Source organism: Lissotriton vulgaris, chromosome 3_1 (genome assembly GCF_964263255.1).
Source record: "Lissotriton vulgaris chromosome 3_1, aLisVul1.2, whole genome shotgun sequence".
Lineage (NCBI taxonomy): Eukaryota > Metazoa > Chordata > Amphibia > Caudata > Salamandridae > Lissotriton > Lissotriton vulgaris.
The window spans coordinates 532,479,900-532,504,720 of NC_141689.1; the positions used below are offsets into that span (position 1 = coordinate 532,479,900).

Below are 24,821 nucleotides of genomic sequence, written 5' to 3' on the forward strand. Positions count from 1 at the left end.
CAGCACACTTATATGCAAATCAAATGCCAATCTAATGGTGAGCTCATCAAACTTTTAAGACTTATATAACTGGATAGACCAATAAGAAACACATACAAATTCTTCAATCCAGAAATATAGTTTTGTTAATCAAGCATACAAAATTATTAGCCACAGACACGGGGGCAAACTTTACTTTTTCCTACTCTGCCTGCCCTCCTAAACATGGCCTCCCCTGTCAGTTTCTAAGTGATTTGAATTGCTCTAAGCATTGCATGAGTGGCACACAAAAATTCCCAAATTAAACAAAGAAGCACAATTATTTCATAGATCCTAAACAGTTTGGGCACAACTGCCTTCTCCAAAGTCTTCTTAAAAACAAGGATTTTGCAAACAGTGTGACAGTTTGCTAGGTCAGTGGAAAATCCACTTACATTTTAGAAGTAGTAAATCTTTGTCATTCGTCAGAAATCAGGACCATAACTTTAGGCCTGAATCATGTATAATCAATTGAACGATTGGATCAAAGGTCTCCTTTAGCATTTCTTAGGAGCAAAGCTCCAGTGCTCAAGGAAGTCCCGGTTGATACCTTTATGCGCTAACAAATGTGAAGTAGGTTCAAAGCCATTCAAGATCAGAGGTGTCCAATTTGGTAATAGCTGTCAGGGGAGGAGAGATGGCAATTCGTGTGTGCATGATCTTATGAAGACATAGCTAATTGCATTCTTTTAGTCTCTTTTGTGAAACACCCTTAGAGGCTGTACAGTCAGGTATAATAAGACTCCCACGCATGTAGACGCACCAAGGACAGCTCCTTGCTCTACTTTCAGGTGACATCGGTGCATGAGCAGTAACCTGATATTTTCTGATAATCTTATTGAAAGCTGAGCACAATTTACAAATACTGTTCTGCACCAGTTCATCAGAGTGGTCAAATACAGCACTGAAATAAACGGGGGTATTCAAAGCTTAATAAATCTTCATTGGTCAATCTTTTACAGTTGCTAAAGGACGTTCAAATGTATACAAACATGCAAGATATGTTAATTGAAAGTATTTTACAATTTGTATAAAGTAACTAATAACAATTTGACACGGAAACAGCAATACTTTCTATGGGAATTATTTGATCTGGTCTTTAACCCTTTCGCTGCGGCGGCTATTCCGCCGCAGCGCTAAGTGGGCGGGGCGGCCGCTCGGCGGCCGCATGCTGGTGACAGAACCGCTCCGTCACCAGCCGCGGTTGAGCTGTGCTGGTGGCGGAGCGGTTCCGTCATGACCCGCCCCGCTCAACACAACTGCCGCGCAGGCGCGAAATCAGCGCCGCGCAGGCGCGGCGGCCGGGCCATGACGGAACCGCTCCGTCATCAGCACAGCCCAACCGTAGCTGATGACGGAGCGGTTCCGTCATCAGCAGGGGAGGGGTTAAGATAGTAATGAAGGGATGTTTCATGGGGCATGTAGTGAATTACCTCTCACAATTGTACTCTGCCCCAGTGAAATGGCCTTGAGCAATCCTCCTTGATAGAACTAATGATAAAAGTGTGGAGACTGATGCAAATGGTGCAGAAAGAAATATGTCCACAGTGGCATTAATCTGATACTTCACCACTGGCATTGTTGATAAATGCCCACGAGAACCTAATTGTATATGATGGAACCAACCTGGCAACTAAGGCATTAACTGGTACATGAGGATGCATGGGTAGTAACTGGTGCATGATACACATTATGTAGACATATTCCATTGACCTGCAGCAGGTGTGGCCTACTGATGCACGTGGTAGAACTAACTGGAATATGTAAGAGCGCTGATACCTGGATTTTGAAAAATGACAATTGATGTAAGTAGACTAAATGTGAGTTTTATTAAAAGTTAAAGCTGTATTTCGGACGAATGGATGTATTTACAAGACAAATTATGCTGTTTGGGTTGGAGAGAAAGTTGGTTAATTTAGTGAAAATGTGTAGCTGATATTTTGAGACAAAATTCGACAAATTTCCAAAGATTTTAAGTTGATTTTTGAGTGATAATTCATTGTAATTTTTTGATGGTATGGAAACATTTCCTAGGGTGCAGAGCGAGCTTTTTTGATTGTGAATGTGAAAGTTATTTTTAAGTCTATAATTATAGTTATTTTGTTAATTTGCTGTAAGTATGAGAAAAAAAATCTGCCGGAGACATGAGCCTGTCAGACTGCTATAACCTAGCTCCGATCACCCCGTAAAAGGTGACCAAACTGTATTATAGCTTACTGTCTCCTTCCCCTTACAAGCTTAGTTTCTATCACCATAAACGGCTGCTAATCTACATTGACGATGCTGGATGGGAAAATGAATGTAAATGGGTAGGTGAAATAAACAGAGACGCAATAAGTATTTTGAACTATTAGAAAATGGATTGTCAAACTGACTATGAGCATTATTTGAACTTTCCTTAATTCCCAATGGCCCAGATTCAAAGAAACATTTTTTCTGATCTGCCCAGATCAGGCAAAAATAGACATTGTGCACATGCGTGAATTTAGAAAGGGGTTTTGTGCATGTGTAAAATAAGATGCCTTCATGCAGACTGCTTTGTGCTGGGTCTTCGGGCCCGCACAGAGGCTTCGTGCTTCCCTGTCAGACAAAGGGTGTTATGAGGTGCAGAATCCTGAGTTTATTTAATTCATAGAGTTGTGCACAGCCTACTATTAGTACGGGAATTGACTAAAATGGACTCCTTGAACCCACACATTTTTGGTGTAAGGGTGCCGTCAGAAAGTGGGTAGAATAAGGAGGAGCAGAGCCTTGAGGGCTAAGAAATTATGTCCGCCTATGGGTTCTTTTGGTTTTACAAACTCTATACCCAAATACATTCGCAATAAGGAAAAAAAGTGATATTAAAGCATGTCAGTCTTACTTTATATGTTATAAATAAACTATATTAAAAAAATTATTCAGGGCTTTGAGACCTCTGCTGCAGAGATCTATGTGCACGGGTATAATATTGGTAAGAAAACTTAGAGGGGTAACGTACTTGCTGGAGAAATCTGTGTGTAATTTTCGGTCAAAGTTTTGGATAAAGAAGCATCTCAAAATTGTGCTTAAAATTACTTGTATCATGCCTGTTACTCACTTCTATGTATATAGAATCGCTCAGTGGGTTAACGCTTCTGTTACAAAGATCCTTATGTAACTTGCACAAGTTACAATCAGGTAACTGGTTCCTGTACCATACCAGGTAAAACAGTATATCTTACTAACAATAAAGACCCTCAATATAAGCTATGAAGGGATAATGTATCACCAATACCTCACCTTAGATTACCGATATCATGTGCTACATTAAATTTGGGTAAGGTATTTCCACAGAGATTTAAGGGTGACCCGCCATTATGGAGAGCAGGTTTCTAGCCTTTCCCATTTCTCAAAGCATGAGAGCGAAGATCAGCCTGACTGACAGACACAATGTCAGGGTTAGACAGCCAGGACCTTTACATGCCCTAATGCACAGGTGCCGTGGCAGCTTGGGCAAGGCTTTCACAGGCTTAAGATTTCACAGCCCTGAGGACAGTGACATCATCAGCTCAGCAAAGCCTCTCTGGTCCCTCACCTCATGACAAAAGGGAGCGTCACTAAACCCTCCCGTGTCCATGTGCTTATAAGTACCCTTTAACGTAGCATAACAATAGAGCCAGCTCTGGCCCTGAAGGGCCCAGGGCTGCCTGTCAATCAATGACACATCATCACAGAGTGGGGTGGAGTCAGCAAGTCTCACTGACCCCACCCCATTCTGAATTCTGTGAATAGTTATTAAAGGTCCTCCTTTCATTCGATGACCCATGACAAGGTTAGTCAATGAGAGGAGGAGGCAGGATCTTCTGTTTTTTCCCCTTACTTCTCCTAAGACTCCATCTCCTACTGGTGCCGTCGTGCTTGCCCTCCCCCCACCCACTGGTTCTTCAGTCACTGATGCTGTACAGTATCTGCCTTTTTTAATATGTTTGGGTAAGTGTGTGTATGAATATATGTGTATTTGCGCTTGTGGATGGGTGGGTGCAAGTTTGCATGTGTATGAGCTTGTGAATTATAGGCGTGAATATGTGCGCATGTAAATGAATGGGTGTGAGTGAGTTTGCTTGTGAATGGGTGGGTGGGATTATTTGTGTGAACGTCTGAGTGGGTGGGTGGAAGCATTATGCACATGTGTGCCCAACTGTGCCTGCCTCCTATTCATAAAAATTACGAACCACCACTGCAGAATTATCTAATGCAGAAAGGGGAATGACTCGAGAAATTTGTGACTGTGCACAGAATCCAGCATGCTTTGTTTTTCCACAGTTTTTACTTTTTCCCATGCACATTTCCACAGATTGTACATTGTGGAGTCTGATCAGAGAAAGAACGTCAGAAGTGTGGTGTTCCTTCACAACATGTAATCCAAAGGCTGGTAACTCCTTTTTAGGTCTCAGGTAGCATAGGTTGCGCACATGAGCAGTCTCGCTGGCGAGATTTAATGATATAGAGTAAATTTCACTAGCAAGGTTAAGCCCCGAACCTCTTTTCCATTGGCTGGCATCACTGTTCATGCTAAACGGTGGCCAGCCATTGAAAAAGAGGTCCTAGTGACGTACTCTTTTCTCTTTTGAAGCCGTTCCACATGGACTAGCTTACCTGACTTCTTGCTGTGGTAAAAGGTTTCTTATCTTTTTTATGGGGCGAAAAAGATGGCCCCATAAAGAAAATATACTTTTTACCACAGCAGGAGATCATTTTAGGCGCCTTTCTGCATCTTGCCTCCGGTGGCCGGCCACTCCCAATTGGTCCCGCCTACTCCTGCTGTTCTGCCCGCCCAAACACCCCAGCTGCTCCTTTCTGAACCCCCACCCTTAGTTAGGGGTTTGGTTATTTGTGTGTGCAGGTTCCCACCCTGCGTCTTCGTTTCTTCGTTTTTGATTTTAAATTCATAAGGGTGCCCACCCCGTTTATGGGAGCCCTAGTGGGTGCCCACCCCGCATGCAGCCTGCTTTGTGTGCTTTTTGGAGCAGAGTGGGTGCCCTCCCCTGGTTTGATGATTTATTTTAAAACTTCTGAGGGAGCCTACCCCTTAATGACCGCCACCCAGAATTGCCACTGCAGGACCGGAAGACGGAGGTGGCTCCACACTGGAAGTCCCGGTCCCGAGAAGGGGGACAGGGTGAAGCCTGGCGAGGAGAGAGAGTTACGCAAGCAACGCCGCCTATGTCCTGCATAGGGGGGTGCGAGGCACATTGCCGGATCCTGCCCCCGTGCGCATCCAGAGAAGAGGAGTCCCCTGCGCCGTAGTCCGGTGAGTAAAGGCTGGGCAGGAGACGTAGCTGCAGTTCGCTCCCACTCCCCGAAGGAGCCGATTATGTTTTTGGTGCTACTACGAGGCACCGAGTCAGAGCGGCCATACATTCGTAGAAGTCTTTTTAATCAAGGATGCACCCATGCACACCAGGATGCAGGCGCTGCCAGCTCATGATGCACGAAGCACTATTTGTTTTCTGTGGCTGTTTGTGGCATATTGCTTTTGTGTTCTGCTTGCGTATCTACGTCTTTTTAAAGTGCTGTATAGAACACGCATGTCGGATGGTTGGTGAACTGAAAGCCGGCCAAAATATTTCTGCTCGGCAGTAGGGGGTCTACCGCGATGCTGGCGGTGTCCCCAGTGCTGCTCGGCGGCGGCGCTGGTTGCTGGACGTGGCGCGGTGCCCGCAATGCTGGCTTTGTCCCTGGTGCTGCTCGGCGGTGGCGCTGGTTGCTGGACATGGCGCTGTGCCGGGTGGGCTCTGTACACGCAAGAAAATCAGCTTGCTAACGGCGCCATTACACGGTCATTATTACAGCCTCGGGGGCCGAAGTCAACGTAGGAAGCTTTCCCTCCCCTAACCCCCCTAACACCCGCTGATGTGGACAACAACACCGCTGGTCGGTGACTACAATTGGGACCAGGTTTCCTCGATTGGGGCTGCCATTGAGACGCAGTGAGGTGCCCTCCCCCACTGGTACCACCTGGCTTATCGGCTTTTGGCACACTGGCTGGCTCTGTGTGTGGCTGTGTGTGTGTGTGTGTGTGTGGCTCTGTGTGTGTGTGTGTGTGTGTGTGTGTGGCTCTGTGTGTGTGTGGCTCTGTGTGTGTGTGTGGCTCTGTGTGTGTGGCTCTCTGTGTGTGTGTAGGTCTGTGTGTGTGTGTGTGGCTCTGTGTGTGGCTCTGTGTATGTGTGGCTCTATGTGTTTGCCTCTGTGTGTGTGGCTCTGTCAGTGTGTGTGGCTCTGTCTGTGTGTGTGGCCCTGTGTGTGTGGCCATGTGTGTGTGGCTCGGTGTGTGTGTGGCTCTGTGTGTGTGTTTGGCTGTGTGTGTGTGTGTGTGTGTGTGGCTCTGTGTGTATGTGGCTCTGTGTGTGTGTGTGTGGGGCACTGTGTGTGTCATGATGTGTGTGTGGCGTGCTGTGTGTGTGTGTGGCGCTCTGTGTGTGTGTGTGGTGCTCTGTGCGTGTGTGTGGCATGATGTGTGTGTGTGGTGTGCTGTGTGTGTGGCGCTCTGTGTGTGTGTGTGGCGCTCTGTGTGTGTGTGGCACTCTGTGTGTTTGTGGCGGTCTGTGTGTGTGTGTGTGTGTGGTGCTCTGTGTGTGTTTGTGGCGCTCTGTGTGTGTATGGCACTCTGTGTGTGTGAGTGGCGCTCTGTGTGTGTGGCTCTGTGTGTGTGTGGTTCTGTGTGTGTGTGTGGCTGTGTGTGTGTGTGTGTGTGTGTGTGCAAATGCAATAGGTCTCACATTTGCGAGAGATTAAGCTATTGCCTTATAAAGGACAATGCCATTTATTTATCTGTTTTCAAAACCGCCCCATAAATAAAAAGTTTGTCATTTACAATGCCAATAGCTCTAACTTTTTCGAATGCGAGACCTATTGCATTGTAAATGCTTGGTTTGCCTGAAACAGGATTTACGATTGGCTGATAATCATGGACTTGGATGGCATTGACATCTTGTGTTCAGCATCACATTAAACGTCCAACAGAGACCAAGGGGAAGCTAAAATATCTATTTAAAGAGCAAGAGCCAACTTTGACAGCACTTAGACCATACAGGGTCTTTGTGGTGTTCATATTATCAAATGGCATAACTTGAGAGGTCTGTATGTGGCACTTGTACAGGGCAAACCAAGCCAAAAAGGGAACCGTTCAGCCTTATTACAGAGATGACTAAAGTGCCTCACTCACATTCTAAGGGATAAAGGTACAAGATAAGATAGTAAAGTGAAAGTATTTTACTTGTTTTTGGAGAAAGGGTGTATACCAATTTTTTTCTACAGGCAAAAGTGATTCTCATGTGCGACAGAAGTGATATTAGGTATGTAAGTGTATGTTTCCTTTGTTTTTTGTATATTTTGTTGCAATTCTTACTTTTAATTGTCCCAGTTATCAAAACTATTTACACACAAGTTTCGGCAACATGAAAAAAGCTTTTTTTGGGGGTGCAAATCCACCCTGCACTTGCAAACACAAATGGTTCCAGTGAGTGAAACTACGAACGAGGAGTTAAAAGGGAATGAGCATTACAGGTAAGGAATGCTCCGTGTAGTTTGTGAACACCCACAAATGTACTCATTCAGAAGCATCAACAAACTTGTGTCTGACCCCTTCCTTCTCAAAAAAAGGTCCTAAATATATACCACTTAACAGCAGGACACGGAAGGGGAAGGAAATACTTGTAATGGCTCCATGCTGATGATATCTCGCCTTTCTACCTGGACAAGGCCTGGACTCACACACCGTTTCCCTCCATCTCACATCAGGACCAGGCAAGTCTACATGTGCTCTGGTGTCTGTCCTTCAATCTGATTCTTGTCTTTACCAGTAAGAGATGCGCCAGGGTCCTGGTGGTTGTGGCAGCCGGGATCTTCATGGTGGCTCCATTACAGAGCGTTCCTCTGACAAGAGTCCTTCCCAAGCTAAGATGGCCTGGCATTCAGATCAGAGGAGGGTCAGCCTAAACGAGGATTGCTGGGGTCGTCGAGGGTGCTTCCTGATTACTTTGTGTTCTGGGACATGTTGGGCAGAGTCCATATATATTTTCAATAAATATCTCTTTCTCAGGAGAATCTTTATTCTCTGTTTATCAAGTAAAACATTCTGGCAAGCAGATACTATCCTGTCTGGTGCCCTGCATGTGTAGAGGTAAGGCAAGTGAAAATGTAAATGTAAAATGTAAATTGATACTTGTATAGCGCACTACTCACCCACAAGGGTCTCAAGGCGCTTGTATGAATACCGCTGAGGAACCCATCCTGGCTTTCCCTGTGAGGCGTCCACTCCTGGGCAGCACCAAGGTAGAGGCCAGGCATGCTTAGCGTTGTGGAGATTAAGCAAGCTATTGCCCAGAGTTACAGAGTGGGACTCCATGATTGGAATAGACACCGAGGCAAGAATTATCAGGTCCGTGGAACATTTGAGCCCAAGATCTGCCGAGGCGGGGAATTGAACCCTGGTCCCGAGCTAGACCTCTGCATCAAGGTCTGCCGCTCTAATCATTGAGCCACACTTCTCCACGGGTGCAATTAAATACAAAAAATGTTGCACCACAGAATACCCAGCAGACTGGCAGACACTCTGCAGTGCCACGTTTAGGAGTAGAAGTGAAAACATAGACGTTTGCCCGAGAGGGAAGAAAGACCATATCCGCCAACAAGCCTGAGCAATGTTTTTGCTTATTTAATTTCATTGAAAAAGACAGCGAAACAGCCGTGGTTTGTAGAATTTAACTTCCATGTTCTGCTAAACAGAATTAAAAATGCATCAAAAGAAAAGCCAGAAAACATGAAATTTGGACATCGTTTTGGCATTTCACGGTGGTTCACAAACTATGCGAACCACATGAATTACTGGACATGTTCATGAAATGGCTCAAAATAGCAAAAACCCTTCTACAGAATTGTACGAGTTAGAAAGGTTTTACAAAACCCTTGTCAAATAAGTTCTACATGCAAAATTGCATTGCAGGCCGATTTTTTGCATTTCCAGTTTTGGTGTAATATTTTGTACAGGCTACCATAACTTGTGGGGGTTCACAATGTAGTACTGAGGTAACCAAAGCAACTTTATATGTTGCGGCGTATTTGTGAAGAGAGTTTATGAATGAGAAATTATTCTCTTGGTGGAAAAATAAAAGATTAAATATCCTGCGGAATGTCCACTATGCTTACCACCTGCAGGGGTAAGTATAGATGTGTGGCAGTACTTATGCTACTCTTCCAGGGCCACTACTAGCATTTGCTGTGAATCTGCAAAAAGTTGGAAATGTACTCAGATAACAATAAGAAACATACAATGAGTAGATTTCTGATCAGGATATATGGCCCAAACATACCATCAGAAAAAAGCATGGGGAAGCTGAATCATGAAATCGTTTTTTTTTTAATTCATTAGTCTCTGACATTAGGCACAGAGGTCCAAATTCTGAAAGGTATTAGGACAAACAAATACAATTTTGAGCCATATATAGATGCACGTGCACAGAAAAAAATCCTGTTCCTGATTTAAATTAACAACAGTGAAATCTCAACCTTGTAAATGGTATTTACTGACACAAAAACCAGTAAAGTGGAATTTTCATGTGAGCAGATTTGCTCTGTCGTGCAGGTTTGTGGACTGTCTAGAGCAGGACTAGGACTATCTGCAAAAAGTTGATGAAACTCAACAAACTCACGTGTTTGTGTGTATTCAGAAACAATTTGCTGGGAGTTTGCCCCCTCACTGATGCCCTAATTGTCTTGTGTTCCCATTTGGAGAGGGGCCTGCCCTGGCAGCTAGGACAAGACTGTTCCTATTAGAACAAAACCAAGAGTGATTTTCACGAGGCGGCTCTCTGGCATAGTGAGTAAAAAAATGCATGGTCGGGAATATGGCACAGACAGCGATTCAGAATGGCTGAGATTAAATCAAGTATTCATTCCATCACCTTGTTGGGTTTTGCATGTTTCGGTATACAGCAATGTGCATGTGTGTATTTTTGAGTAAGTAGAAGAAAACTGCTCTGGCAATCTGTGTCATTCACAGTGTCCCAGGTCTTCTCTTAAATATTTTAAGCATTCTTAAAAAGTGTGATATTTGATCAAAACATAGCCTTGATCTATCCGCGCACATTTCTCACTTTTTATAGGTCATATTGATCTCTTCTATTTTTTTACCCTGGTGGGGAAGATTAGACACTATAAAGATGATGATGCTACCTATCATCAGTTTTGACATATCCATAATTTCTCTAAAACTCCCTCCAAATTCTTTTTAAATGTATTGATAGTATGATGATATAGTTCTTATGGAATGAAAAAAAGCACATATATATTTACATAAACTTAAAAAACCTAGGTACACGGGAGGTGTTAAAAAATATAATTCTGCTTTTATCTTCAAACAGAACTGGACCTCTTTATCTGAAGAGCCCAATAAGGACTGAAAGACTTGGCAAAAGCTACAATATACTTTTATGCTCCCTTTTACATTTAAAGATGTGGTCTATATTGCACAAAAAACTAAATCTTTATCGTCCTCAGTAGCAAATCATTCCATATTAACTCCATTCTTGTAACTTTAAATATGCCCTCCTAACAGGATTCATTAAACAATTTTTATCTACCTCTGGGATAACAGACTTACAATAGGAAGGAAAACCTACTACTATACATAATGTTTCTACAGAAATGATATATCAGAAATACCTTGACATTGATAGTATTGATAGAGTTGAGTCTAAAGGGAAATTACAGTGGGATAAATAATGAGATCAGACTTTCTATGTCTACTTATGGAATAAAATATGGTTTAGGATAAATTCAACATCTCCCTCAACAAGTATTACACAAACATGTTTTTTTTTATAATAGATTGTGCCACATTTCTGCTTTACTTTATAAGAGGGAAATGTTTGAACATGGCAAGTGTTGATCTCTTAATTATGATAATAGCAATGGGTTACTTTGGTTTTTGAATGTTCAAATGTAAGATTGTTTTGGGTGCAAGAGTAGGATAAGATTACTGATATATGCTCAGTCAAACCGCCCTTTGATAAAGTGGAGATATCTGTGGAAGGATCTTCTAATGGTTGGCATTCTTATCCCAAGATCAGAAAGTGTGTAGATTTGTTGTTGCTATTGCCTTGCAAAATATTACATCAAGTAGGAAAGACACGGCAAACAACACTTTCACTAGATGGTACAAGATATTGTGCCACAACTACAGACTAGGTAGAGCACCCTTCTTTTCCTCTGTCTAGACATAATGCAAAGATATCTATGGTAATTGTAGTTTATGATACTCCATGAATTTGCAAATTGTTTTAGCTGTATTTGCATATGTGTACTACTTTAAATAATATTTTTATATGTTATGGTTTGCTTATGTAAAAAAAAAGCTTTCTATATTCTTTGTAATAGTCTAAAAGCTATAAAATGCTACTTTTGTATGTCTCATGCAGTCCAAGATATCTTTGTAGCATTCATCCAATTGATAGTTATCCACAATTGTTGCTTTATTATGAATTTTCTAAATGTTTTCTGTAACTATTGTTGGTATTTTTTGGATGCTGTAATTTTCTCTTATTTAATCTCTCATAAAAAAGACCATATTTGTGAATCAGACACAATGATTGTGAAATGTAAAAATAAAAGCAAACACTATGGATGCCAGAATGCACACTGCATTTTAAAAAAAATATTAGATTATGATATCAAAACAGGAAATAACATTAATTTCATTTTCAAGAATTGGCTGTGGTCATAAGGATATTGTGTGATATCCGAATACATGAAGTACTAGACAGTCAATTTTGAGTTGTAGATCATTCCAAGTAAAGTGCATCAATCCATCAGTGACACTCCATTATATAAAACTGGGCTTAAAGTAAATTAATGATGTGTTTCACTTGGAATGCCCATCAATAAAAACAGGATTTTCCCGGATCTCCCAGCCCACCTTTCTCCTCACCCAATATCCTTATATATAAATGGGCATCACTGGTCGATTGATGCAAATAACTTTTTAAGCCTTTCAACACAGGAGCCTCACAGAACTCCTAGGCCACATTTCTCATTGTTATGCTTTGTGCGACTTGATGTCTAGAAGTTCTTTCTATTTTATGCATGGCAAGAAAATAAGTAGCAAAAAGAACATTATAAAAATCTGATCTTCAAATCAACAAATGAACTTTATAAACTTGGAGGCCTATTAGGATGGCGGACGGATCGCAGGGGCAGCGGCGGTCCCTCCATACCAATTAGGATGTGACCGCCACCCTGGCGGTCACATCCCGTATCTTTAACCTTGCGGCGGGTGCTGCTTAAAGCAGCACCCGCCGCAAGGTTCAAAATGCATGCTTTGCATTTACATGCACAAAGCGGCAGGCACCGCTTGGTGCCTGCCACTTTGCGCATGTAAATGCAGGGTCGGTACCATAGGTACCCCCCATGTGCACCCCCCACCCCGACACCCTGGGGGCCCGCAAGGGCCCCCCAGAAACAAATCTCCACATGCTTTTCCACGGCGGAAAATCCGCAGCGGAAAAGCATGTTTGCACACACATGCTAATTTGGCTGGCGGTGTCCTGCAGACACCGCCACCAAATTGCGGTCAACACCCCGCGGATCAGTGGCGGACGGACCTGACGTCTGCCGCTGATCATACCGCCATCAGGGTCTGCGGCGGTGAATCTGCATCCTCCGGGCCGGCGGTAACTTCCACCGGCCCGGAGGATGCGGATTCACCGAAATCATAATCGACCCCCAAGTTTCCATCTTTCTCTGCATCCTGTTGTGCCTTCCAAATGGCAAGCCACTGCATCACCATTTATTTGGCATTATGCAAATAAGAAGAAAATGCATTAGAAACCTACCTCTGCTGCTACCCCATGACGTTGGATACTCTGTGCAAGACATGGCTAGAGTCAGTTGATGGTCGAGCACCTGCAGATCCTCCACTGTGAGCCCAAAGCCCTTCAGCAATGTCTGGTGGCTGTCGGAAGTCAAGGAACCAGCTTGACTGAGCAGTTCGTTCGAGAGCATGCACGCAGTGTCCTGTGCATAGGTGATGGAGCCGCATCCCACTGTCACCGGTGAATACCCCATTGTGTGCATGCAGACTGTGATGGACACCGTTTCTTGGGAACCGTGACCTGCGATAAAATAAAATACAGAGTGCTCACTTAACATGCAACGGGTCTCAAAAGCAGCAAAGTGCATATGTGCAACAAAGTCTGAAGAATCAAAACACAGACTTGATTGTTTCCCTCACGTCATAGTGGAACATAATACATTGTAAACCATGCCTGTTTCACATGGGAACACAATCGCAGGTGAGAGGACAAAAGAGAATCTCTATTTACAGGTATACACTGACTTTGATTTAAAATTTTATAATTCTAGCACCAGTTCTGCAACACACCATAAATAACCTAGCTCGGGTGGAAACTCAGTTGATCTGTTACATACTGTTCCAGTTACAGGGATAGAAGTTGTTGAAAGTCAAATGCAATGCTACCAAAACATTCCAGTTGGTTTCTGTTGCTTTTTTGGAATGGGTACTGGTGTTGTGGTGTGTTTATTGGTTTCATCTGGCATTCCCTTAAGTGTGGAACCGCTCCTGGTTTGTCTTTTGGACCAATATATCCCAGTGTTAGAAAACCTATATCCTTCTGCTAAGTCCTATCGACACCATTTGCAACTGGTGAAATGGAAATCTCCACAACCGGTAATTCATGGAAAGCTGGAGGAAGATGAACTTGTAAACAAGTTCAGAATGTGCAAAAGGAGGTCTGAATCATTTGTCTGCCTTCCTGTCATTTTTAATAATGAAAAATACTGATGCAGCTCCTGTTCCTCTGTGTCACCCAAGCTCCGGAAAGACTTGTTGTTAAAACACTTTGTGTGGCTTACAGGGTTTGTATGTCCATCTTCTGTGAGGGCGAAGTGATTCATTGATGAGAAAGATCTCCACAGTTAAGAAGGTTGAGAGTTAAAGGCTCAGTATTCGTACGAGGATTGGGTGGTTTGAATGGCTTTGAGTCATGTGTGTACACACGTCTCCATGGCAACCGTTTAGCGGGCGTATTGTGGGAAAGGAATGAGAGAGAGGCCTGCAGGCTTAAAGGATCAGATGTGGTGCTGTCTGTGGAACTACATTGGTTGTTTGGAGGGAGCGCCTATATCGTGCAGGTGTTGGAACTGGTCGTTCCCGGCACTATGTTTTGGGGACTGGATTTCTTTGTCACCACCAGACTTTGAGCCAACACAAGAGAGCCAAATGCAAAAAAGTAAGAAAGAAGGATGAAATGAAAGATTGGAATACAGTGACAAAGGGAGAGAGAAGAGATGAAAAAACTGCAAAAGTGAGGTGAAGAGACAGAAAAAATAGGGTGGGGAAGATAGAGGTAGGAGGTGGAATCAAACCTAGGCAGCCTTGGAATTAGGCATCCCTGCGTTCGACAGCTAACAGTGGTCTCTTAAGAAAGACTTTGGTTCCCTGCACTTATTATTTTTTACATATTAAGCACTTGAAGTCTGTGTTTGCTGGAGTAGCCTTCTTCCTTGTTCTGAAATGTTTCTATGACTTAGGATGGACCATCACACACAATACTTGCATGTGCTCCAGCATCAGTCTGGTAAGAGTGCATACATGGGATTTGCTTTGCCTGGGATTCAAACGCCTGTGTGCTCTTGTGCTCATGTGCCAGTGCATGCTGTTCCTGTTTTGATGCTTGCATGTGTTTTACAACATCATTTGCATAACCGTCACAGCTCATAATACAGCTTTAACGGCAAACAAATGCATAGCACTGAGAAAATAAAGGCATAATATTAAAGTGATAGTACCACACATGCGATATGGCAGGGCTTTCTGTTTTAGGAAACCTCTCCAGCCGAGGCAGACATGTCTGGCAGACGTATGACCCCTCCAGGACATGAGCCATAAGAAAGAGGGCACTGGTGTAGGGGCTGAGGGCAGGGAGGCTCCAAATATAATATGCATTTTAATGTTTATGTACATTTCATGCATTTATTTTGCTATATTGACAGCCGTTCACTAGGATGCCTGTGCTCTTGAGAGGTTGGCTGACACACTGAATGAACAGCTACAAAAACTTCATGCAAGGGGCTGCCCACAGTATAGCTATGAATGGTGTATCAGGTGGAATGGCACCATGGTCTGGAGATCCCAGGGGCCACTGAACCCTTATTATTTCTGTGTTTTACTACCCAGACCGCAGTAGGGGGACCATCTTCCCTGCTGGCACTATCCCACGGCACCCTTGCCTCACGAGCTTGCCTATCATGTCTTGAGAATACACATTGAAGAAACAAAGGAGGAGCAAGCTAAAGTAAGACCAATCTTTTTCAGAGCAAAATTGAGGACGTTCAAAAAGGTTTGACCATAATAGGTCACTCAGACATTGTGTCTCCACCTCCAGATAATATCACCTGTGCGCTTTCCTTCTTTGACCTGATATCGATTGAGGATTCTGGAGCAGCTATTTTAAATCTTAAATCAGGTTCCTCTTCTGATCCCTGCCCCCTTTTTCTTCCAGAACAGGGAGTAAAAGTCATTAATCCAGTCGTGAACTCCCTACTGAACAAGTCACTGTCATCTGGGATAGTCCCTTCTAATTGGAAATAGGCCAAAATACCGACTCTCTTGAAAAAACCCAACGCAGACCCCAAATATCCCAGGCAACTATAGGCTTATTTCCTTGCTGCTAGCCCAGGGATTAGGGATGGGTAATGTTTAGGGGTGGTCAGGGTTTTTATTTCGAGACAGGGATGGGCGGAGTTCAGGCATAGAAAAGGTGTTTAGGCTTCACGGATTAATGGAATATAGGGATGGTAAGGATTTTGTTAAGGTATCAGGAATGGGTGCAATTTAGAGGGGGTGAAGGGATTTTTAGGAATCACAGATGAGACTAGTTTATAGGAGCAAGGTGTTTTCAGGGTTCAGGGATGGGTGGAGTGTTGAGGGGTTTTAGGGTTCATAGTTTAGGGATGGCAAGAGTTTTTAAGGTACATTGATGGGTAGAGGTTAGGAGTTATACATTTTTAGGGATCAGGATTGAGTAGAGTTTAGAGTGGTGAGGGGTTTTAACCACATCGCTGCTGCCCATTTTCCCCTCCGGTGCTGAAGAATTCAGATTTACATGATTTCATGACGAGCTCAGCTCGTCATCAGCACAGCTCCACTGTGCCTCATGACGAGCTGAGCTCGTCATGAGCATGGAAAGGGTTAAGGAATCCGGGATGGCAGGAGTTTCAATATAAAAAGGGATTTTAAGAGTCCAAGGATGTGTAGACTTTAGGGGTGGTGAGGAGTGTTAGGGTTCATGGATGGGTGGTGTTTAAGGGAGGTGACTTTATTTTAAGTTTCAGGGATGGGTGTGGTGAGAGGTTCTAAAAGGTCGTGGATGTGTGGGGTTTAGGCTTAAAAAGGGGTTTGTAGGGTTCAGGGTTGGATGGCTTTTATGAGTAGTGAGGGGTTTTGCGATTCAGGAATGGGTGGACTGTAGGGGCAGAAAGGGTTTTTAGAGTTCAGTGATGAGTGTAATTTAGGGTTCAGGGATGGTGTAATTTAGATATAGTGATAGATTTTTATGTTTCTCGAATGGATGGAGTTTAACAGTAGAAAGCGCTTTTAGTGTTTGCGGATGGGCATAGTTTAGGTATGGTGAGGGTTTTTGAGGGGGCAGGGATTGAAAGTGTGGAGGGGTGTTGAGGGTTCAGCACATTAAAAGAGTCCAAAGTAATTGATTGACAGTATAAAATCTATCAATCTAAAATAATGTCTCATGAAGTAAAACACTAAAATAAATACCTTTGACAAATCTGTGTCTGAAAGTAAGATCTGCAACCATTGCATTTACACCTTAAAAAAGACAAGCATGCAAAAGCTCATGTTCCAACAAAAAGACATTTTATTCATTGGTTTCTCTGAAAATGTCCATAAAGGTTAGGTGAAATGGTTTCTCAGTAATGGTAGTCTGTGAAATCATTTTTCTATGAAATCACATACAACCGATCTTTAGTGACTTTTCATTCTACTAGAGTCTCTGCCGATTCCTTATGATTTTGCTATTCAATTGGAACTTAAATAATTATGATTTCTGACTATGTATTCTGTATTTGCACCTTTAAAGGCATTTTAACTTTTACTTTGAGGTTTCGTAATAAAACCCTTTAACTTTTTCCAGATATAGAACTCAGTTATTGAGTGTTCCAAATTACTTTTTTGCAACTCCACTGACTAATGACGGCTTTGATGTTGGAGAGGGTGCCTTTTAGCGCAAGGTCAACCCCGGAGCAGTACCGCTAGAGGTGAATTTTGGGTGTTTTCAATTTAAGGGTGTCTTGAATTATGGAGTTCAGGGTTGCACTCTCAGAATGTCATCCCTGTACACCTGGAGCATGAATATCAATTATTATGTTACGAAAGCAAGATTGTTATAGATGTAAGGAGCATGCAAGGCTTCTATGCTTCCCCCATGTATCATCATAAATGTTCTTCCAGGTCAAGGGTATATTTACACTCTTATGCTCACCTGGAACAATTGACTGAAGAGTGTTGTCACCAAGTCGATGTGCAAACATCACATGCCTGCAAGTAGATCCGGTGTAAACGAAGTAAAACTCAGCGTCTTCGGGAAGATAAATGTTTTTATCAAATTTCGCCAACACAGCTACTTGCCCCTGGGGAAAAAACATTTTGAATGAACACCATTATTAACATATACCGTTGACTACTTTTGTGTGTAAGAGAGTAATATCTTGCACTTAAATAATAATAAAAATAATGTAATTGAAAATTTGGGTACAAAATATTGATCTGCAGGGATATTGCCTTTTTGCTATCGATTACTAACTCTACATGTGTCTTGATTGGGCTGCCCTCCCATGGTTAATCTGAGTTTGTACAGTTTCATCGCACATTCCATGGTAATGAAATATGGTCAGCCAATCACCTCGATGAGTATACATTCAGTATCATCTGTTTTACATAACACTCCATTGGACAGATTGGGACACTGAAAGTGCTTTGGGCGACATTACCTTGAGCACTGCTGGAGAGAATGGAGAAATATTTAGAGGCAGAGGTTTCACTGCAGAGATAATGAGGACTAAAAGTACAAATATTAGCAAATGCTGAATGAAAAGTATATGCGTTGTGTTGTTTTACAAACATTTCATCCTCCATAGTTGTTTGGCTGATAAAAGATAATTTTCAAAGAATTGCCAGCCACCCGTTCATATCTCATACACTTTAATTTATAATGGATAGTAAGTTTGTGGAGTGTAACATTGAAAAGACGACACAACGTTGAAGGTAGGAGCTACGTTTATTCGGTCCAACGTCCTCCAGGTCCCGGCAGCACCAGTGGGACACTACATTCTAGAGTGGAACCCCACAAAGCTACACAAGCTCACACACAAGCTCAAGGCACATTCCAAGCAGATCCCAACCCCCCCCCCTTCATTCACGATGACGAAAACATGGGGTACAGAGGAAAAAATGAGAGAAAACCAGGGGGGGGGGGACATGCAGGCGAAAAACAGGCAACGTAGCATAAAAAACGACATTACAGCATTTTGAAATCTTGAATCTTTGCTGGAACAAACATTCTAGCGTGGAACCCCACAAAGCTACACGAGCTCAAGGCACTTTCCAAGCAGATCCCAACACACATCCATGTAGGCATATTGACAAATAATCAGGTACGAATTGCAGATATTAATGTGGTGCTTGGCCCAAACACAGTGTCTGAGAATCGCAGAGAAGCTTGAACGGTTTTTAATTAGGCATTTTTACCCGCACCTGCAGGCAATATCAGTTGTTAATTACCCTTCTGGTAGTTATGGGCCTGAACCGCAGGTGAAGGCATGTAACAAAGAGGGGTAATTACCAGCCTTTATTGCCCTGCATGTGGGGTGCATATGGCTACTAGCACACACACATACATAACAAGCATTTACAATGCAATGGTTTCGCCTTTGGAAAAGTTAGAGTTATTGGCATTGTATATGCCAAAATTTGTATTTATGTTTTTGTTTCGAAAACAGATAAGTAAATGGCATTGTCATTTACATTGCCATTACCTTTTTTTTGCAGTCACTTGGCACTCTCTAGCACTCCCTAGCACTCTTTATGCACTCTGCATTTCATATGCACTCCCTATGCAGCACTCTGTATGCACTCTGTACTCTCTATGCACCCTGCACGCTCCACTTCCTATGCACTCCCTATGTACTCTGCACTTATTGCTTCATTTCCAGCAGAGGCTTCCAGTGCCTTGAATGGTTAAATGATCTTTCATCAGCTTCAAGATCTCAACATCAGCCTTCTGTCAAGATGAAAATCAAATGGTCAAGGAAGCCATCCACATCAGTGACCCCGCCATAAAAAAGACCACGGTATAGTAGCCAAGGAGGTCACCACAGTTGGCACCTCTTAGACAAGCTGTGTACCTACGTTTATAAAAACCCTAGAGGGATGTACACATACATAGGCCATGGGTGGAGCTAAATTTGCTTCTGAGGAGAATTGATGAACTCAGTGCTTTCAGACGTGCTTTAGAAACTCACCGGCCTCCCTCTAATATATCATCCTCTCAGTCCTGTGTCGAAAAGCTACCTCTGTGGAAGAATTTGTGCTTTCTAAATAAATCAATAAATAAAATGATCAGACAAAGTATAAAACTCTTGGAGTAGGCTGAGCTAGTAGGCTGGCGACTATGCCTTTTAAGGACCACACCCCTTTGCTCTACAGTCGGCTCCTAATGCTGAGAGTCCATGCTCAGTAGACAATCCTTTGCCAGCTTTGAGGGTCATTCATTCCTTCAGAAAAAAGTAGAGCGGCACCAACATATTCAGTAGAACAACAGGCCTAAGGAATATACGCACCCGGATTGGCAAAGACTAATGGCGGAGTCGTTTAAAATGCAATCTGTGCTCGCTATTTTGGGTCATTTCTGAACCGTCGCCAATCTGCGAAAGCTGGTCTTTTTGCACTTAATGTCGCATTTATGTGTTCTCTGTGTTTCTTCAGATGAAATAGAAAGCATTTGTACAGCATCTTTAAAGTGAACAAGAGTGAGGTGGTTAATACCAAGAGCCAATGATACTCGTGTTATCGTTTAAAAGGGCAGACCTGGGAGTTTATTTCAAACTGTGAACCTACGTGTAGAGCAGAGCTCTGCAGTCGACAGAACACCCCAACTTTTCTTAGCAAAGGGAGGGACCTTATTCAACTCCCTACTAAAAATGCACTGAGGCAAAATATTTTTTAAGAATCCAACGAATGTTGCAGCACACACCCTAAGACAGAACAAAGCTGCTTCAGAGAAACCTCTGTGGGCGCGTCAGCACTGGGACACCAGTTCAAGGTGCAAATCAAAATTTAAGTGCATTGTAAGACAGTTGTGGAGGGATCTAGGGTGACAGTGGTGCCTGCTACGCGACAGCTGTTCAGGGCCCTAGTGCGACAGCGGTGCCTACGACATGCCAGCTGTGGAGGGCCCTAGTGTGACAGCAGTGCCTGCGACACAACAGCTGTGGACGGCGCTAGTGTGACAGCAGTGCCTGCGACACAACAGCTGTGGACGGCGCTAGTGTGACAGCAGTGCCTGCGACACAACAGCTGTGGAGGGCCCTAGTGCGACAGTGGTGTCTGCTACAAGACAGCTGCAGAGGGCCCTAGTGTGAAAGTGGTGCCTGCTACACAATAGCTGTGGACGGCGCTAGTGTGACAGCAGTGCCTGCTACACAATAGCTGTGGACGGCCCTAGTGCAACAGCGGTGCCTGCAACATGACAGCTGTGGAGAGCCCTAGTGCGACAGCCGTGCCTGCTACATGACAGCTGTGGAGGGCTCTGGTGTGACAGCCGTGCCTGCTACATGACAGCTGTGGAGGGCTCTGGTGTGACAGCCGTGCCTGCTACATGACAGCTGTGGAGTGCCCTAGTGGGAAAGTGATGCCTGCTACACAACAGCTGTGGACGGCCATAGTGCAACAGAGGTGCCTGCTACATGACAGCTGTGGAGGGCTCTGGTGCGACAGCGGTGCCTGCTGCATGACAGCTGTGGAGGGCCCTAGTGTGACAGCAGTGCCTGCTACACGACAGCTGCAGAGGGCCCTAGTGTGAAAGTGGTGCCTGCTACACAACAGCTGTGGACGGCCATAGTGCAACAGCGGTGCCTACGACATGCCAGCTGTGGAGGGCCCTAGTGAGACAGCGGTGCCTGCTACATGTCAGAGCCCTACGAATGATAAGATACTGGAATATACGTGCAGTGCGAGCAATCCAGGCATCACTCCGAACTGGGACATCAGATCATCATTCAAGGCAGGGTTGAGGCACCTTGTGTGTGAGACCTTTAAGGGTGACTGTGTGGGATACCTAGGCCTGTGGCAGGTCAAAAAGATGTGCACAATGAGTACTTTGATAATGTCTCAGTAGTGGAATCGTGATGCACGGAGCGGGTCAAGATGGAGGTGTATCTCGAGAGCACTGCCCATGTCACAGTACTGGAGAGCAGTGCAAGGCGCAGGTCACAGAGAGGTGTGTGTGTGAGCCTTCGTGACCCAGTAGCGGAATACCTGTGTATGTCGCAGGTTAGAATAAATGCGCATTTTTAGAGCTCCGAGAGCGTTGGTGTAGTCTTTGGTTATTGGATGATGCAACATAAAAATAGAGACATTATGAATTTGTCACATGGATTTGTAGTCTGTCATATGTAATGCATATATAACATTGTTTTCTTTTATAGTGAGAAAATGCACAGCCCGAAAGTTCACTGTTCTTTGCAAACACATGTGATCTGAATTGGTAATTACTTACGTTGCCAAGTACACTGTTCTGAACAGCCACCCGGCTACCACTGGCACCACTCATCCACTGTTTTACCACAGACAGTCCAACTTGTATGTTAATTTGTGGTTGAAAAGGTTGTATTTCTTGTTAGGAAATCTCAGAATCACGTTCACCCAGCCTCAGTGACCCAGGGCCTGAATCAGAGCAGGCTTGCAAAGTATTATGCGGCGACTTGAAATCTTTGATACCACATTTCTTTGTTGGTGTTAATTTGCCTCACTTGACAACTCATCATCTACTGCATTATTTGCTGATAAAAACAATTTGCTTTCAGGGCAAAAAGATTATAATTTATAAAACATATCTGCATACACAGTGCAAAAGGCACCTGACAAAATGTAACGAGCCATGTTTAAGCTGTTGATTTCTGTGCTCAGGCATTAAAGAGGCGGCATCTTGTCCAATTTGGGATGTTCCCCCCCAAATTAAGTAGCTGGGGGAGGGCTTTTGACTGTAGCAGGTAACAAAAACCTAAGGTACTTAAATAATATTCAGACCTGGGGAAATGCACATTCCTTCATCGTCATGGAAATGTTTTATTTCACTGATAGTACAAATTCATGCTAACATAAAAGAACCGTTGTCAAAGAAACAGCTATTTCAAAGGGGCATCCAGGATTCAGAACTATCCCAAATATGATGCATCTTTCTAGGGACCATATTGTGACCCATAAAGGTTATCCTAATGAAACACAAATGTATTAAACAAGCAATGTACTGTAGGGCTGGTCCTTAATGGAAAGAAGTGTTTCCATTGAACATACATTATTACACTGTGTTAACCTTAAACCTTAGACAATGTATGTTTTACACCATCTTTTACTCTGCGAGATAAAACGACCAAGTTAATAAAATAGCATTCCTGTGCTTCCATGCTAAACAAGGACATCAAAAACAAGGTGATGGGATGCTTAAATTAATCTCAGCCACTGACAATGAATCTCTCGGCGCCGCATCCCAATCCATCGTTTTTTTGCCCACCATGCCACTTCAGTTTGGACCGAAACATATGCACATCAGTCTTGGCCCTGCTCCAATGTTCCCTAATAAGGCCACCATCGGTCCTCGGTTGCTTGTGCTCCAGTTCATTGAGGAAGTGGCCTGTTTGGCTGGAGTGTTCCCACTAGAGATGGGTCAAGCCTGATTTGCACATGGCAACGTCCAAACTGAGGTGACATGGGGTACAAAATAACAATGGACTGGGATGTGGTTCAGTAATTACCAGTGGCTGAGATTAATTCAGGCATTCCATCCATCACTTTTTTTTATACTTCCATTCAAAATAAATCACAAATTATTGGTAAACAATTTTAACTAGGATCTGGTGAACATGTAAAACGTTTTTCTCCTATACTTTGATTTATTAGAACGTATAATTCTTTCTCGTGAAACGTATGCATTCTGTGGGGCCCTTATTATACAAATGCAGGCTAACATGGCAGGCAGCAATGGCACAGGATGTGCCTCACAAGTTGCTGCTAATCACGCTGCCAAATAATTAGCTCTGCTACCACATAATTTGCCATTCCTTGACGCAAAATTAAGAGGACAATACCAACTCAGTCCTCCACTACCTCATAATCACAGTGGACCTTCGCAGAATAAGCTGAAATGCGGGGCTAGCGTAATTTACCCCTTTAAATATAATTTCCGCCTTAAGGTTTGCCACCAGATTTACGACAGATAAACTGTAGCATAACAATTGAATGGCGGAGAATCCCCTGGTGGAAATGACCTTCTATCTATCACTCTCTAAACCAGGCCCCAGCATTCAGCCATGATCCCACCTGCTTCCTCGTCTAGCTAGTCTCCGCTAGGGTAAGTCTCACCCCTATATCAGTGTTACCTCTTGTCAAACAATGAATCGACGCCTCTTACCCTTGACCCTTTTAGCAGTCTTTGAAGAGTTAATTCGTACCCACTCACTCCAACCAGCTGTACCCTGCTTTTTGCACCTAGATTCGCCTTCTGGGACTTGAAAACAGAAAACCTTTCGCACAGACAACGCCGAGTTGTTCTTGATCATTGTTAAACTAGAGGCCCGTGCGTGCAGGCAGTTTGGTTTGCAAAGTAGCCTCAGTGCACAATGATCGGACTAGCTCAACACTGACGAGGCAGTAACGCTCAAGACGGAATGGCACAGGTAATAGGCAATATGACCTTAAGTAAGAGGGGGACACCCTTCTTCACGCTCTCTCCTGGAACTGCGCAAGTGCCGCGCACCTGCGTCATTGCACAACTTCAAACAACACAGAGGAAACGAGTGAATTACGGCAGTGAAGGGTCGATAATTTGGGGTGGGGGGTGGCATTACTCCAGTGGAGTTCGTTCAGTTCTACAGATCTAGCCCTGTGAAAATGGCAGAAAAGCGCCGGATGGGAGGCCTGGTATTGGACTCGTCTGAGTCATTCTTCACTGAGGGGCATTTCCTATGGGGGTCACGGACCCACGGGGCTGTTTGTTTGTCAGTTGAGGCTCTTTTCTGTGGCTAATAATCAGTGGTGGGTGACCACTGTTCAGCGTTCGCATTCGAGGGGGGGGGGGGGGGCAGGAAGTAATAAACAGTGGGGTTAAAGCGCTTTAAAGGCAGGGAGCGCTACATAATATATTAAGGCGAAGCACTGTAGAGAAGCCCTTCTACACAGTACTATCTACCAAAAGGAAGAGCTGACAGCGGAAGGTGCACTAACCATGGAAGGCGGTTAGGGGGAGGGGGGGGGGTGGGGCGGCGAGGAGGGTTTCACATTGGGTGGAGGTCTCAAATGGAGTGGGGGATTATGCTGGGTGTCATTTAAGTATGGGGGGTTACCGCATGGATGCCAATGTACTGTGAAGCAGGGGACATTCGATACAGAAACGCGTTTTGCACATGGCAAGTGAAACATCTCATCAAAGTGAGCATTTAACAAGCGAAACATGCATGACAACTGTGTACAGAAA

At 43.8% G+C, this 24,821-nt stretch overlaps 1 protein-coding gene across 4 annotated transcripts in view; it reads right to left on the bottom strand.

Annotated features, from left to right (window-relative positions):
• The window catches only part of ARHGEF28 (Rho guanine nucleotide exchange factor 28), a 954,264-nt gene that overhangs the window by 623,580 nt on the left and 305,863 nt on the right, over nucleotides 1–24,821 (bottom strand). For all 4 annotated transcript variants that reach the window (XM_086960785.1, XM_086960787.1, XM_086960786.1 and 1 more), the window contains exons 3-4: nucleotides 17,556–17,703; nucleotides 12,870–13,148 (exon numbers count right to left, since the gene is read on the bottom strand). In XM_086960785.1, the coding sequence (XP_086816911.1) occupies nucleotides 12,870–13,148; nucleotides 17,556–17,703 (427 nt within the window). The remainder of the gene's footprint in view (nucleotides 1–12,869; nucleotides 13,149–17,555; nucleotides 17,704–24,821) is intronic.